This window comes from Balearica regulorum, chromosome 2 (genome assembly GCF_011004875.1).
Source record: "Balearica regulorum gibbericeps isolate bBalReg1 chromosome 2, bBalReg1.pri, whole genome shotgun sequence".
Lineage (NCBI taxonomy): Eukaryota > Metazoa > Chordata > Aves > Gruiformes > Gruidae > Balearica > Balearica regulorum.
In genome coordinates, this window is record NC_046185.1 from 93,592,602 (window position 1) to 93,609,887 (window position 17,286).

The 17,286-nt window shown below is 36.4% G+C and overlaps 1 protein-coding gene across 2 annotated transcripts in view; it reads left to right on the plus strand.

Annotated features, from left to right (window-relative positions):
• Positions 1–17,286, plus strand: part of EXOC2 (exocyst complex component 2) — a 135,272-nt gene that overhangs the window by 35,626 nt on the left and 82,360 nt on the right. For both annotated transcript variants that reach the window (XM_075744935.1, XM_075744933.1), the window contains exons 7-8: positions 13,162–13,242; positions 17,112–17,257. In XM_075744935.1, the coding sequence (XP_075601050.1) occupies positions 13,162–13,242; positions 17,112–17,257 (227 nt within the window). The remainder of the gene's footprint in view (positions 1–13,161; positions 13,243–17,111; positions 17,258–17,286) is intronic.

Genomic DNA, 17,286 nt, shown 5'->3' on the forward strand with positions numbered 1-17,286 from the left:
TGGTCATAAGCTGGGACTGGCTGACTGATTGTTGTGCTATATTTAGAAGAGCTGACACCAAATGTATTGGACAGGAATTGAAGGGATTTGATGAAACTATGATTTTAGACCACAAATCCAGAAGAAGAGAGAAAATGTTGAACTGGAGGTGATATTAAGAGAACTTACAAACTGTAGCAATGTAAAAACTTGATTTTATGATGCCTTTTCGCATAGTCAGACTGTAATGTTTACATGCATGTTCAATACACTCTGACTTGGGAAATCAGACGCCTTTATGTTCTGTTTGCTGTAGGGAAAATGCAGCACACTAGTGAGATTACCTTATTCATCTGTGCCATTTTTATGCATATCTTTATTTTTATATATATAAAAGCATTTTGTGCTTTAAGTGTGTGTATATGTACATACACTTAAAGCATAAAATGTCTCTTAGGCAAAAGCTCATTGTGGGCTGCTGTCGTAGCCCTGTCTAGTTAGGGACTGTGCTGGACAAGAAAGTGACAAAATATGTCAATAGGTTTGACACTACCGCTATGCTGTTCTCAATAGCTATTGTATATTGCAGGATTATCACTCCTGATCATTGATCCTGTCTTACAGGTACCACAGAGTAAGAAAACTTGTATCTACTCATAGCCTCAGCCAAGCTAGCACTTCTATTGGCTTTAGTAACACTGCTTTGTGGAAGTACCAATTTTCTCTTGACCCACTTGCAGGCCAGTCACCGTCTGATAGCCACTTCCATGTGTTGGGGGAAAAGGGAAGACCGTGCTGTTTCACCTGGTGGTCCGTCCATATTCCTGCCCCTGGCAGATTAACCTGTGACTTGCCCTTCCGATGACAGCATTTTCAAAAGTGGTTGATAGCTTTTGGCTACCTGCCTAATTTGGTAATTTTTAAGAGAACTTTTTCCCCAAATGCGGATGTACATGCTTTGGTAGGAAAGACCTCTTCTTGAGACAACTGAAGATTCTTCCTGTGAAGAATCTTAACCCCTAAGCATCTTTATTACCCTACCCAGAGCTGACTTTTTACTGATCAGTTTTGGAAAACCTTAACCTAAATCTAGATAGGTTCAATAACAGAAGTATTAAAGGATTTAGTGGAAATACTAAAAAATGTGGTGGTAGTCGTAGGAAAAGACACTAAGAAGAATCAGTATTCGGCATTCTTTAATTTTTGTTTTAAGCTGAGTTTTTATTAAATGCCAGGAAAAATTATAATAGGCTATTTCTTTGTAAGTCTTTAATGTCTTGAAAATATTGAAATGTTATTTTTTTTCATAAATAATTCAGACTGCTAAATAAACCTGAACAAATACTGGAATGTGACTTGTTTTTCACAATCAAATCGGCTTTGCATATACAGTATCAAATACTCTAAAAGATACAGAGTTCTGTTTTCAAACAGTTACTCCTATGGATAAAAAGTAGTGCTGCTGGGTATCCGTGTTATCTTGTAAGATTATTTTTTGGACCAGCAAAGACTTAGTGGGATTTACAGAAAGCTAACGCAAACCATAAATGTTGTGAGGTTTTAGAAAGACTGAACACAACTGACTGATTTTTCTCTCGTCCCATCAATTAAAGTGTAGGCTTCTTGCTTTTGGAGACCGATTTCCCCATAAATGGATAAGTCGGAGAACTAGTAGGAATATAAAAAATACTAATAAAATAATGATAGGGAAAGCAAACTCATCTATTGCACTAAATACTATGTTCTCAACTTTTTTTTTTAAAAAAAAGTAAATTCTAATAGATGTAGTAGTGTTTTGCACCTCTTATCTGTATCAGAGTGTTATTTTTACCTAATTAGAGTTAATCAGTGCAGTCCTTTAGGTAAATTGTGAACTGAAAATTTCAGATGACTCATGTGGTTCTTGGTGCCACTTTTCACCTGTAACCAAAATGGCTTGGTTTTGTCTTTGTTCCAGTGATCCCCCTTAATTGCTCAAAAGGAAGCAGACTTGTAGCTTGTGGTGTTATAGAGTGAATTAAAATTGACTAGGAAAGAATGGCCTTGATGCTGTTATAAATGAAAATTAGAGTGTTGAAGTCTTAATCTCTTAAAAATTCAAAGCTGTAACACAGGAGTTCAGGGTGCTTATCAATACAGTATTTCGTTTTTAAAATCTGAAACAAAATTCTTAATGAGGATGCAGTGCAGGTCACAGCTGCCTTCTGTAGCATTTTAATATGCATTTGTCTCTTGAAATTTCCTATTAAATTCACATACAGAAGTGGTTTTGATTCTTTTCAATCAAAACCCAACTTCTTGCATATGAATTTCAGCTTTGTGATGCAGAACTGCTTATTTGCCCTTTCTTCCCCCTTATGCAGAATATTTTTTGAGGGAGCATAGCTGGAAAAATTGCATATCTTTGGAAAGACTTGCAATAGGTACAATCTACATCTAAGTTGGATGTGGAGATGCTTCCAGAAGCAATAAGAAAAAAGGGTTGTCTTTGACACCATCATCCAGCCCTTCTGCCAGATATCAAAACTTTTCTCCAGAACATTTTATCGCTACAGTTTTCTCAAAGGAAAGATGACAAGAATTAAGTGTAAGCATTATTAGAATTGTTCTAAAGAAACAGCTCAGATGCAAAACTTAAAAAAACCCAGCAACCCAAACAACAACAACAAAACAAAACCGAAAAAACCCACCCTCAAACAAACAAAACCCCCGTTAATTCTTAGGCATGCAATGACGAAATTCAAGCTCTTTAACAGAAGAACATTAAATTTAAAAATCCCATTATACTCTGGCTATACAGTGTTTGTGCAAGGTGATATAACGGCACTTTTCTGTCCTTACAAATGTAAGGGTGAATTTGTGTGTCTTATTTTCTCCTTTCAAAAGGTGCAACTAGAATTTGTATGCATTTAAACACAGCTACATGAAGAATATTTCAAATCTGAAAGATTGTTTCAGCACAAACTCTTAAGTTTGTTCTACAAACTTGCAGTATTTGATGCTGAGTATACAACTGTCACAGATGAAAAGTGACTCAAGGGAAAATCATTATTGAATACTGTCTTCCAATATGATTTAAATTTCCTGAGCTGCTTCGTTTGGGTTTGGGATTTTTTTTTTTTTTAATTCACTTCCTCTGGGAAGATCTTAAAACCTAATGCATTTTCTGAAGATACATTTTTGTTGATGGGCAAAAATGTAGGCTCTCAATTTTCCCCTCCAGATATCCTAGAGTAGAACTTCCTTTAGAAACTGTAGGTCTGTTCCATTGTTGCTGAAGAATGGAGCTATCTGTGTACAGTTATTTCTCCTAGGTCTCCCTAAATTGGTACAGGATGTTGCTTTTTGTAGGAGGCTCACTTTAAGAGGTATAACACTTGCTTTACCAGGTACTTCATATTTGCACATCTGTTTATACCTGGGGGTTTTTTCACCTCATACACTTTTAACAATGTTTAACAATGTTTGTTTCAAATACGTGAACTTGATCTGGGAAACCCTGAATTGCTGATTATGGTGCAGCTTTTTTCATTAGCTGGGATCAGTAAGAGCAGTCTGATCTTAAGCATGCTATCAGGCTCTATTACACATTTAAATGAGTATTAATATTTTCACAAGTAAGCAATAAAAACCTTAAGAAGCTAGCCTGATATATTTATTGTATTTTGTGATTTAGAAACTGTTTACTAAGAAAATAAGAGGTCAAATAGGCCAGAATCTTTGCTTGTTTGCTTTAATTTCTTGGAAAATAGAATTGGCTTATCAGATCCTCATGTCTCTGCCTGTTAGCTTGGCTGACAGTTTGACAGTGACTTTGCTGCAGAGATGTTCAACAGGAAGTTTGTTTCGTCAGCAGAAGAGAGCTGGAAACTGAGCTGCGGGGAACTGGGCTCACCTCAACTTGACCCACTTGTCGAAGTCGGGGAGTTCAGCTGATTTATTTCCCATAATTCTAATTGCAACCTAGAAAGTAGCATTCCTAAAAAGCCTGCTGTTATATGCTTGTAGACATGTCGCATTTTATTCTCATGAGCAAGTTATGTCCTGCACAGAAGTCTTTGGAAAGCTAGAAAATTAATTTGCTTTGAATATACTTTTTCAGAAGTGCTCTTTACAAAGAGCCTTAGGCTGCAGAATTTCTTTTTATGTAAGTGAAAGGAAAAAAAGGGAAATGACCACTTCACTTGCTCAGTTATGCAAAACCATGCAAGTATGACATCCATATTGACAAGTAAAGAAGATGCTGTGTTGTCTTTGAAACACAGAGATGTTGAACAAATTTGAGATTTAGATATGACTCTCTAGTTTGTTGTGGCAAAAGTTCTTCTTGTGCAGTTACAACTACAAACACATCTTACATGATTTTCAGAAAAGAAATCTATACAAAGGAAGCACTGCTGACTATTACAGCTCTATTGCTTTTTGCCCTTTTCCACTCCTGTTCAGATGTGTGTGTGTGGCTTATGGGAATGCCAGTATGATGGGGAACTTAGGATGTGGTTAGCTTTTTGTCTACCTTACTTCATACTTACAGTAGAATAATGTTTACCTGGCTGAAATGATCCTATATCTATCTGGTCAATGCCTGATTTTTGTTGTTCTTTTGGGGTGGGTTTTTTCCCCTTCCTATAGGATATTTTTATGCTTCATCCTCTAACACCCATTCTAGGATGAGCATGTCAGTGATCCAGGATCTGATTGAGTATGAATAAGCATATTCTGTTGCCATTATGGCTGTTAAATTAATCTTCTCTGAAACTAAAACAGAAAAAAACCAAACCACTGGATCTATATTCAATTCTGAGTTAGACTGGGAATTTGAGAAACTAAAAACTGGTACTTGTCTGTCATATAAGTGTCCCTTTGCTTCTGGCTTTTGAGGAGTTATGTCATGTTTGAATTCAAAGAGAGTACATACAGCCAGTTTTTCATTAGTGATTCTGTTGGCAAACTAGACTGAATACTGTCTAACTTTGAAGTGGTTTTATATTGCTAGTTCTTATCTCAGTTCGCTCTCTTTTGTCTTTTTGTCTATTTGTCCAATGAAATGTTAGTCCATAACTATTTTTGTTAGGTAGTATGGCATCAGACTGTTATACCAGGTTTTGCTGTTGTCATGTTCCTGTTTTGTAACATATCTAATTCACAGTTTTGCTTTGCTTCGGTCTCAGATGCATTTTCCCAAATAGTATGAATTCTCATTAAACATACAGCTTTGAGTAAATCAAATTCAAACATAGGATTGCTGCTTAAATGTTATACAGCTGATTTGAAATGGCTAGAATAGCTGTGTTGAGAGCTCTGTGTGGTGTGTGACCTTGACAGGTTTGAGAGGTGGGCCCGCGCAAACCTCATGAGGTTCCACAAGGCCAAGTGTAAGGTCCTGCACACGGGTTGGGGTAATCTGAAGCACAGCTACAGGTTGGGCAGAGAATGGATTGAGAGCAGCCCTGCGGAGAATGACTTGGGGGTGTTGGTTGATAAGAAGGTCAAGCCTGGAGAAGAGAAGGCTTGGGGGAGACTTTATTGCAGCCTTCCAGTACCTAAAGGGGGCCTACAGGACAGATGGTGAGGGACTGTTTATCAGGGAGTATAGTGACAGGACAAGGGGGAATGGCCTTAAGCTGAAGGAGGGTCGATTTAGATTAGATGTTAGAAAGAAATTCTCTACTGTGAGAGTGGTGAGGCACTGGAACAGGTTGCCCAGAGAGGTTGTGAATGCCCCCTCCCTGGAAGTGTTCAAGGCCAGGTTGGATGGGGCTTTGGGCAACGTGGTCTAGTGGAGGGTGTCCCTGCCCATGGCAGGGGGGTTGGAACTAGATGATCTTTGAGGTCCCTTCCAACCGCAACCATTCTATGATTCTATGTTATCTTCCTGATCCCGCTTCAAGTTATAGAATATAGTATTTGCACGGTAAGAACAGCCTGCTACTATAGGTATTAATTTTCAATATGGTAATTCAAAGAGGAATTTTCAATGTAGTAATTTTCAATATGGTAATTCAAAATGCTTGAAAAAGAACAGGGCCATGGAAACAAACTGGCAAGGATAAACTAAGATGCTGCATGTATCGAACAGCATATCAGTCACTTCTGAGTAACAGTTTACGTGTATGTATGTGCCCCACAGTAGCTGCAAGTTAAAGATCATGCCTCCAGGTAGTCATGAAGCAATAGCTGAGGTATTCTAAGCTCACGGTCTAGCTTTCCAAGTGGATGCTCATGTCATAAGGCTTGAGTTATCCTTGTGCTACACTTGAACACAAAAGCTGAGTAAGAAGCGATTGCACTATCACTGCTACATATTTTGCCTTTATGTTGACGGGCCTTCTCATATATGCATAATGAAAAAGTAGGCATGCTGATTTAAGTTTGATTGTTGAAGATTTGCATTCTGATCTTGCAGTGCTAGGTAACAAGGGAGACATTGCAATGAGCAATGCATGCTGAAAGATGACCTGACAGAGGAGTGCCAGTAAAGTATGTCAGTGGTGGTAGGTAGCTTAGTCTCAGTCTTTCTCATCATGTGATGTCTATGGTCAATTTCTGTAGCAGACCAATTATTCTTTTAATGCAACTCTAAAAAAGCAAAAGTTCTGTGATCATGATTGATAAAAGGCTCAAACTTCCCTTTCGTGCAGGTTCTAGCATAGCATTGTCTAGTGGGTGTTTTTTTCAGTGTCTCAAGCAAGAAATGGTCTGATTTGAAAGTGTGAAATAGCCAGAGTTGTCTCAGTCCATAGTGAAATTTCTGTGCCCAAGCCTGTACCTGGTTTTATGCTGGTTTTTTAGCTTCTTTTAAGTCAGTAATTGTTTTGGAGATGTAGCTAATTACCTGCAGAATTTCATCAAATGGATGCAGTCATGGCAGCTTTTAGCTACTGTGTGGCTGTCATGTTTTATGAATTTGTGTTTTTCTGGTAAGTTAAATTTTTTTCTTTGCATTTGAAAAATAGCAAAGCGTCAGAAAGATTAGTTTTGCAATTGCAGTTTTCAAATAGCAAATAGTACAACTAATTGCAAGTGTACAAAAAATACCTACTACTAAATTTGAGCCAGACTTGACCTACAAGCCATAAAACCAGCTTAATTTCATGTTGCATCGTTCCATTTTGATTTCAATACCACTTTTAAAATACATGTAACATTTAAAAGCTGCCTTTATTTCTACCATTAGCTTTCATAGATCTAGAAGGTTAGTGCTGTGTTGGTAAAAAGAGAATAGCATATCCCATACTCTAAAATTCTGAAGTATCCTGGCAAAGACCTGGGTCTAGTCCCAGAATTTTTAGTGGATTTATAAGCAGAATAATAAAGTCTGTTTTCCTATCTATTTCTGAGATATTTGCCTAGAAATGTCACACTCACTTAAATATAAGCCTGTGTGAGAACAAAGTTATCAGACCTCACAATGTTGTTAGACTACAATTTTTGGTCTCTTATTTCCATAAAAGTCTACTCCTAGCACTGTGCTGTAATATTTTTTGTTGTATCATTTTAAGTCTGTTCATTTTCTTTGGTTTTTGCCACTGTGTTGGGTAAGCAAATTGAAAAAATGCTAGAGAAACAAAACACAGAAAGGCAATTAAAGACAATAGTACATTTACTTCATTACTCTGTAATTTTTCTTGGATTAGTAACGTTTACCAAAATAAAGCCAAGTTTGCCATGCAATTTGCAAAAATATCTAGAAATCTCAGGGAAAAAAACCCAAACCAAAGCAAAAAAACCCGCATTAGTAGTATTGACTATTGGCTGTAGGGTTTTTTTAGGTTTTCATATTGTAATGTGTTACCAGGTCTGTTCGTGACATGCTGTCTTTATTGCTTTGCTCATTATATACCGCTGTGCACTCCTGTTGAATCCATTCAGAAGATGGTTTTACCCTATGTAGGAGTGCTGTCCTCATCAATAACCTTCTTATGTTTTGTTCAAATTACAGAAAACGATTAATTTTTTTGATAAAGGAAACCAAAGGCATTCTTATTCATGCGTTGTCATGAATCCTGGCAGTGTGTTAACGTGTTCTTCATCCCTCTGTTACTGTGCTCTGGTGCCAAGTTCTTTATAGTTACCACATCGGATCTTCAGAATACTTTGCTAAGTCAGTCTTTCCTTTTTTGTATTTCTTTTCTTCTCTTATTTTCTGCATTTGACTAAAAGTTTTTGATTCATTTCAGGTACTTTTTTTCTTTAGCCATATTTCTGTGGAAATGTGTAAGATTTTCAGATATACCAAATGCATTTCTAGCCATCTTTTAATCAGAAAATGGTAGAAAGCTTGCACCTGTGCTGCTTTGAGCTGAGTTAGGCTGAGGAAATTTTGAGGATACCACTCTGGTGCCTGTCTCAAAATATGTTTTAACAAATGTCTAATGACTAAATCAAGAATGAAATTTGCAAGTCAAAAACTGCATGATCCTGACAAGGGTGGTTTAATTTGTTAGATTTACGGCTGCCAAGTAGAAAACCGTGTTCTTCCTTAGATTAAATAAAATTGTTTTCAACATAAGCAACAATGAATTAATTGCAGTTTATTTTACTACAAGGCCTGTACCATGGCTTATTTGCCAGATTGAACTTTTTGCGTGTGTTTTGACCAAAAATAACCAATTGTGAAGTATTCAGTCACAGTTTAGAGACTGAGCTCTAAACTTAGTCTCTTCACTATTATTAGTATCTCACTGCAGCTCTGAAGTTTGCAAGCCTTTAAATATTCTGACTTAGCTGGGAAACTTAAACGCTTTTGGCAAAGATAATACAAAAATAGAGTTAACTTTCTGGCCTTAGTTGAAGCATCTAGACCTAGCTTCTCATTTTTAGTTATTGTATGCTCCCTACAGTAAAGTTCCTCTGGAATGGTAAACAGGCTCTTCTAGGTTTCCAGCTGCTGTTCCAACCTGTATAGTTTGTATCAGGTGAGTCCAGGGTGACTGGCAATCCAAGAAAAAACCCTGTCCATCCTTTACTTCAGGCCTTCAAAGACCTAAAATTTTCTCCTTGCTCTTCTTACTGCAGCCAGTGATGTGTTGAGGGTGTGAAGTTGCATTTGAAGTTAATCTTGACTGCTGACTACTGTGAGAGGTGGAGGCTGGCTTTCCACCCACCCTTGGCCATGTGCTCCTTCCTCTTCTCTTGTATTGCAGCAGCACAGCTGAGGCAAGGTTTGGACAAGCTCACTGGTCAATAAAGAAGTGTCTGTTACTGAGTTAGTTTTCCACCACATTATCTCACTATGGTTGCCCTGCAGCTGTGTGATTGCTAGATCTAGCAAAAGGAAGCATGTGGGTGCAAGAGAATGGGGATTGTCCCAAACACCACCATCCCACCATTGTATGGGTTTAGTACTCCTAGATAAAACAATAATTTGAGTGTCTCTAAATTCCTTCCAATCAGATTAGGTCTAAAGATATTTATCTTGACTGCATGTAGTTTTGCTTGTCTAAGCTTTTAACTCAGAGACTTTTTGTCTGGTCCCCATGGAAGGAACATGTACTTAGCTTTTTAAAAATGAGTTGATGCAAACAAAGTAAGCTTGGACTTTCTGATAAAGCATTTTTCATAACATTTTTTCACTATGAAAACTGAAAACCTTTTTCTTTTTTTTTTGGTAACCCAACTTTGGTATACAAATGAATGCATTTATTGCTAAATCTGAGTATAGTGTATAAAAATAGCTTCAGTACACAAAGCAGCATGTTAAACATGTAGAAGAAAGTACATCAAATCCTCTTGTGTGTATACAGAGTAACTCAGGTAGTAGGTCTATACTCTTTTTAGTATGTCCTAAAATACCTATTTCAGACAATGGTCAAAAAATCCCTCCTGTTTTATGCTGTTACATACGTTTAATATGCTTTTTTGTGTACTCCATAGTGTTTTCCACCTTTCTGGAACCTAATACCTTGTTTTATTTTTTCCCCATTGGCATCTTTTTCTCTGTCTGAACATGCCTATGAATTGGCTTAATGTTATCATTCTTCCTGGCTTTACAATACTATTATTTTCACACTAAGAATCTCAAATACTTTATGCTAAGATGCTAAATTTAAGTACTACCAGTGTGAAAAATATTATCTTCCATCCTCTAAAAGGAAGATAAAAGAATAGTATTGCTATTGTATATTCTTACGTAAAGGAGATGAGAAAGAGAACTACTTTGGAGAGGAAAGCTGGAGAGAGGGACTGTTCACAAGATCATGTAGTGATAGGACAAGGGGGAATGGCCTTAAGCTGAAGGAGGATAGATTTAAATTGGATATCGGGAAGAAATTTTTCACTGTGAGGGTGGTGAGGCACTGGAACAGGTTGCCCAGAGAAGCTGTGAATGCCCCATCCCTGGAAGTGTTGAAGGCCAGGTTGGATGAGGCTTTGGGCAACCTGGTCTAGCGGAGGGTGTCCCTGCCCGCAGCAGGGGGTTGGAACTAGATGGTCTTTGAGGTCCCTTCCAACCCAAACCATTCTGTGATTCTAAGATGTGTTTTAAAACTTTCAGGAGCTGGTTAATGATCATGATACAATTTCTAAATAGCTGCATTCAGAATAAAAAACTACAGTTCATGACTTTTTTGAAAGTGCTAACATGTTAAATCATGCTTTTTCAGGACTTCTTGTTCTGTACGTTAACGGAAGTCTTCATCATATTTTACATATATTGGCAACAACAGGTGCTTTGATAGAGGTTTAGATGTTGCAGTTCAGTTTTGGAAGTTCTTAGGTGTGTCCCCTTCAGGAGTAACATTATAGCATTAATTGCTGACCAATTAACTGTGTAATTAATTGTTCAAAAATACGACATTTTAAAAATCTTTGAGGCAATATGTAACTAAGTTTTTTATCCACATCCATTTAGAAAGTATCTCTCAAATATGCTTCGTAGAATGATTTCAAAATACTTAAATTCAAATCAGTGCACTTTGCTGTTCCAGTAGTACTTGCCACATTTGATTTAAAATATCTGTTTATGTTGTGGTTGCTGTTCTGAACTTGCCTTTCAGTATGTAACATTAATTGTAGTACAGTGATTGGTTGCCCAGGACTGGAACTGATGTATATAAATGGAATAATATCATTAGAACTTTTAATGTTTTTGTTATAAAATTGTAGAGCTATTCTTGTAGGTAAGTGATGTCCACATCACATATAAAATATGTGCTGCAGTTAACCATATACCACCTTTTAAGATAGACCTCTGTTCCTTAAAATGAGCAAGAATCTGTTAGTTTTAGTTAATCTCATTTAAGTGTTGATTGTCTTAAGAAATACGGTGTCCTAAATGAGGGGTTTTTTTCCCCTCTAATGACTTTAATAACAAAAATAAAGATGCTCTTCCATTTTCAAGAAAGCAAAGCTTCCTGAAATTCTTTGTGTAGGATCAAGGGATTGAAGGGTCAAATTCAGATGTTTGAGAATATTGGAATTTTTTTTTTCTTTTTTTTCTTTTTTTTTTCTTTTTTTTTAATCACACACGCCCCCTCCTGGCTACACACACCACTGCCACCACCACCCCCCAAATCAAAATTCCTCCTTTGAAGGAGGCTGGAGACTCTCAAGGGCCGTCCTGTTTCAGAGCAGCCACCATCTCTCACTGCTTACAGTAGGACTGAGGCCACAGGGCTGCCTTACTAAAGGTAGTTTCTGTCCATGTTTGCTTATTCTTAATATGCATCTAGATAACATGGGCAAGTAGGCATGGCATTGTAGAAGAAACCAGCTGGCGATGGCATCTCTATGTGCACGTTATATGTAGTTTGGAGTGATATTTTAGACTAGCTTGAGTCTCACCCGGTGGGTTGAATTCCAGGTATTTCCTGGAACACATTAGGTATACTCACAGAGTGTACCTTTTAGTTTTGTTGCATCTTCAAAGAATCCCGTTGAAGGACTCGGGTTGCTGTGCCACGCAAACCAGAGCAAGATAAGCTGGGACAATTGGGAGACTGGTTTCAAAATTGTGTGTGTTTTAAATGAAAATATATCGTTACTCGCTTTGTTCAAAGCACTGAGCATCGCTGTTTTCAAGGGTAGCTTAGCTTCACTTCATTGTACTGAGAACCAGCAGTAAGCAGTGAGAGGTGTTTTAGAAGCCTTAATTTTATCTAAAGCAACAGGAACTGATGCTGACTTGATAATGTGGATTTTACATATATTAACAGATTAAAAATTTGAAAGGAAAATAATATTTTTTAATATTTGCTTTATATATGCTGTATGCATATATACAAGAACACTACCTTAAAAAAATAAGAAAAAAAGAGAGGAAAAAAACCCACTGATCTATGCCAGTGGTACTGAACAGAGAAGAGGAGGGAATGAAGGCTGTGTAAGATGGGGGAAGTAGAAGAAAGGAACATCCACACTCCATTCGCTGTTCCTGTTTCCAGAGTGATGTAGTGTAGTCAGGCTTTGCTGGTAAATTTCTCCTTTCCTGAAAAAGAAATTAGAATAAAACAACAAATTAATGCTGATACTGTGTATTTCCACGTCCATTAGTAATACCACCTGGAAACAAGAATTGGGGCTTTTCGCATTTTAGGACGGGGAAAAAAAAATAAAGCAAGCTCCCCTCTGTTTTCATGTTGTTTTGAGCAAAAGCATCACAATGTTTCTGTGTAATGGTTAATGCAGGATGTTGCTACAAGATACTCTTAAATTGTCTATTTTGAGAGTGCATTTTTATAGATGAAAAAAACTGGTAGGGGAGTGTTCCAGCACTCGATTTTGGTCATCCAAATTCCCCATGACTCTCTTTCTACACTTTAATTATTAGTAATTCCTTTTTGGTGAGATCAGTGTAAAAACTCTGCCTTACAAAGCCAAAGTATTTTGTGCTTAAGTGCTACTTAGTTTTCAAAATACTAAATTGAATTTGCACTTGTACTACCAGATAGTTAATTGGGATTATTCTCTCCACGCTTTTTTTTTTTCCTGGAGGGTTAATGTCTTGTTCAAGAAGATTCAGGAAGCCTGTGTCAAAGTAATGGTTAAAATTCTGCAATGTCTGGCTCTAAGCCCTGTCCTCCACTAGACTCTGCTGCCATGAAGCATGTTTGTATTTTTTACGTCTAACAAGAAAAATAACACTTTATTTTTAATTTTAAAAATGTTTAAAAGTGTCACTTTGATGTAATGTATTCCTACCTATTAAAATGTTCTGCATTTTAACTAGACACTTTATTCCAGCAATCCATCAAAAACTGGAAGCGGATGGAACGGAAAAAGTAGAAGGATCCATGACGCAGAAACTGGAGAATGTACTGAACAGTAAGTTTTGTCCTTCCAGCAGCAACTATTTATGGACTTTGGACTTTCTAACAAGCTTTAATATATTCCTAGGAATATGGTAGCATGTAGAAAACAGTACAGGCTCTCTTGCCTTTTCCTGTTTGATGGTAGTGATTTTAGGTGTGATAGTATACCTTTTGAAATAAGTGGCAGCTTTTGCCCTGACTTTCAGTGGTGTTCGCGATAGCAAAGAGAAGGAATGTCAAAATAAAGGAGTTCAAAGGACTTTAAATGAGTTCTGGTGGCATCTCAATTTTAAGTGTACAAAGAGAGAAGGAGCTATACGGATAGACAGAACTGTAGAAGGATGAGTAAAGCTAAATTCCAGGATTGTGAGAATTTTGAGCAAAAGAGGAAAAAAACAATTGAAACTGTTTGTGATAACAAGGTCTATGAACAGAATCTTTTTCACTTAGTGTGCTGCCATTTAGGCTACTTGGAATTGTCATTATTTTTAGAAACTTTGAAAAATTGTCAGTACTTTCTTTTCTGTTTCTCTGTATTAGCTGTAGGATTGCATTGAGACATGGCTTGAATTTACTGCAGTTCGGTATGTGTTTCATCAGATCAAAAAAGTTACTTTTTTTAATTCTGGGACTTCTGCCAAGATAATTTTACTTTGTTTCATTGTGATTTTTTTCACAGAGGAAGGGATGTTTCCCTTAGTGCTGTATCAATAAGCAGGAATGACATGCGGATAGCTGACTCAGTGTTGGAAAGTCTGAGTGTGTTTTATGAAATCAAGAAAGTGGCATGGAAGTTCACTGTTTTTCTTCTCTTGTATGAAGAAAGCAGTGACTGTATGTGTGTTTGTGCGGGGAGCACAAAGAAAGCAGGGGGTTTTGCGAGCAGCTCTAGCTCTTTTCAGTAGAGATTCATTAATGCTCACAATAAAGGTGTAGTTTGAACATTGTTATTCCCCCATTTTGTTGCCTGGAATGCAAAAAAAACCAAACCACAACCAAAAAACAAAAAAACCAAGAGTCACCAAAAAGCCCCAACTAAAAAACCCCACAAAAAACCTAACACAGACTATATAAAGACTATAGGGTGTGTCCGTGTGCAGAATATTTGATACGTACAGGGTAGGAGAAAAAACCATTTGCTGAAATTTCCCAGTGTGATCCCCAATGCTCTGGGCTCTGTATTTATGCCATGTCATGCACCAAGCACAGATTCCTTGGAGTGCACTTTCCCTTTGGCAAAACAGCGTGACAGATTTTAAACAACAACAACAAAAAAAAAGTTTCGGCCTGTGACATTTTCCTACATGCACTATTATGAGACAAATCTACCTATAATATATAATCGCTGTTTGATTTGATAACTGGTGGCTGAAATCTGTGTGCAGACTGTCTTTTTCAAGCTGGATCTGTAGAGGAACTTGTGCCAGGCACTTCAGAGTGGTATTAAGTTTGGCTCTGCTGTGAAAAGAATTGGCTGCTTTTCCTCCCCGTACTTTGCAAGTCATGATGGGTGGGAGGCAGGGAAGTAGGAATACAAGGATTTAAAAAGAGTAAATAATATTATGCAAAGTAGTTTAGGATCAAAGCTTTGTTTCTTGTCTGGCCATTGAAAAGCTTCCATAATCCACGTCTAACAGGGCCTGCTTTCAAAAATTACTTCCAATCTTTAGTTGAATTTTACATTTTGTGGACTGTAGGTGCGTATTGTGAGAGACAATTGGTGGTGTGACCTTGATTACAACGCCTAAGAATAAAGATATTTTCCACAACGTCTCCATGATTAAGTGTGTCAAATTATTGGATTGAAATGGCATGGGATAATAGAAGCGCAATCTGGTGTTACAGGTAGAATTATAAATGTTTGAAGTTTTTGTTAAATTGCTAAATTTAATTGTTCAATAAGCTGTTAAATATATATTTATAAAAACATATGGAGTGCTATAATGAATTTCACAAAGAAATGTATCTTAAGGGCGGTCAATCAAACTCCATTATGTGGTGTTTTTGTCAGACACACAACTGTTGGATAACTAGAGCTTTATTTTGAAGTAAAAAAATCTGCACGCAGTAGATGGATCATCTATTTTGAAAACATAGTCAACATACGACCTGAGTCTTTATCCATGGACTTTATTTTTTTGAGGTTTAGATTATTCATCAGTGATCAAGGGATAAAGATTGCTAATGTAGAAAGGATTTGGAGGGGTGGGAAGGAATAAATTTTACATATTTTTTTTAATTCTAAAAAGACAGACCTGTTCTGCATGAAGTGTTGAATTTCCTTTAGACACTGATGAGTAATTTGAAATATTTCAATGTCTGTGTTAAACAGAAAAAGTGAATTGAGGATTTCTGCGGCAAATTAATTCTTAATGATATGAAGGCGTGTAGTTTTAAACTAATGATGGAACTCAATCTGCTATTCCTGCAGTTGTCAATTACCTTTTAAAAACATTTGTATTGAATTAAAAAAAAAATGCTTTGTGGCTATAACTCTTAATTCCCAGATATAATACATTGCTTCTTGGCTGTTAAAAGAATGGACAAGAAACATATGAATTCAAACCAAACAAATGTTACTTACTTGAAGGATTTACAAAACAAGCATTTCTTATAACCTCAAGAGAAAAACCATACTTTATCAGTAGTCTCTATTTAAATGTCTAGCTAGCTGTTTTCATTGTATATTTCTCCTTAATGGATTAAAGTATTCTATGCTAAATAGTATGCAGTAGAAGTAGCTATCCTGACAAAACTTTTTTTACATCAGGGCTTCAAAATTTCAACAAAGTTTAAACATTATTTAGATATAACAATTATTTTACAAAGACTACTTTTAACATGAGCAGGCCACCCACAGTGTTGACTAGAGAAAATGGCATGCAAGCCACCCAGCGAGACTGATGTAATTTTTTTTCATCTTTGCTTAAAGTATAGTCACTAGACCAGATAATGTAGAAACTTCTACACGCAACGATCAAAAAGGCTGAAACAGTTCCTTTTTTTTTGGTTAATTAAAAATAAGCCACAAATTGAAAAATGCAAATATTCACATGCAATGTAAATCCTTCCTACTATAAATGAAATTCTATTATCCTGTGTTAGGAAATTACCTTTATTACAAAATAGAATGCTTTTTAGTCTGGGTAGAAAAGGTTTTAAGGCAATATTTAATGTATTTATTGAAGAATATTCACAGATAGTATAGTAACTTAGTTGCGTGAAATTGTTGACCAGGGCTTGGTCCTGGATGCAGTGAAGCCAGTAAGACTTTTAATGCAATGTGAAGACAATTTGTATTCATTCTGTTACAGTGACTGGCTAGTTAGACTTTTTTCAGTCATGCCGTCTTCTTTGACTGAATCATTGGTACTTTTAAGTGACTCAAATATTAACTATTGTTGTTAATTCTTAAGAATTAATTTGAAAACATGAAAAAATTGTTTGCAAAACCCAGTGATAACTCTTAAAGCTATGATGTTAATTAACGTAATGAAATTATACTTGTTAGAAAAAGAAAACTTTCTATGACTCTTTCCATATCCCGAGATGCATAATTTAGTTGTAAAATGTAGATCTGGAGCCAAAGCAAACTATAAAATATCTGCAGCAAAGTTAAGCATTTGAAATAGGAAAGAGTGATTATTTTTAATTGCACAAGGGTCTTACCACATTAAAATGCTAAGTGCTTCACTTTGAAATAGTATTTCATCGGTTGTAAAATGTTAACACAGTTGAACAAAAAAAGCATAAAAAATGAGCAATAATTACTCATTTGCTCTAAAAAAACCTTGAATGACTCATTAAAATGAGGAACACTTGTATGTCATTTGAACTGGTTGGTTACTCTACTTTTTCTTATTTTCATCCTTTTTAAAATAGGAGCCAGTAACACAGCAGATACCTTATTCCAAGAAGTGCTGGGTCGCAAAGACAAAGCTGATTCAACGAGAAATGCACTTAATGTTCTTCAGCGTTTTAAATTTCTTTTCAACCTTCCCTTGAATATTGAAAGAAATATCCAGAAGGTATAATCCTTTAAAAATACTTTTCTATT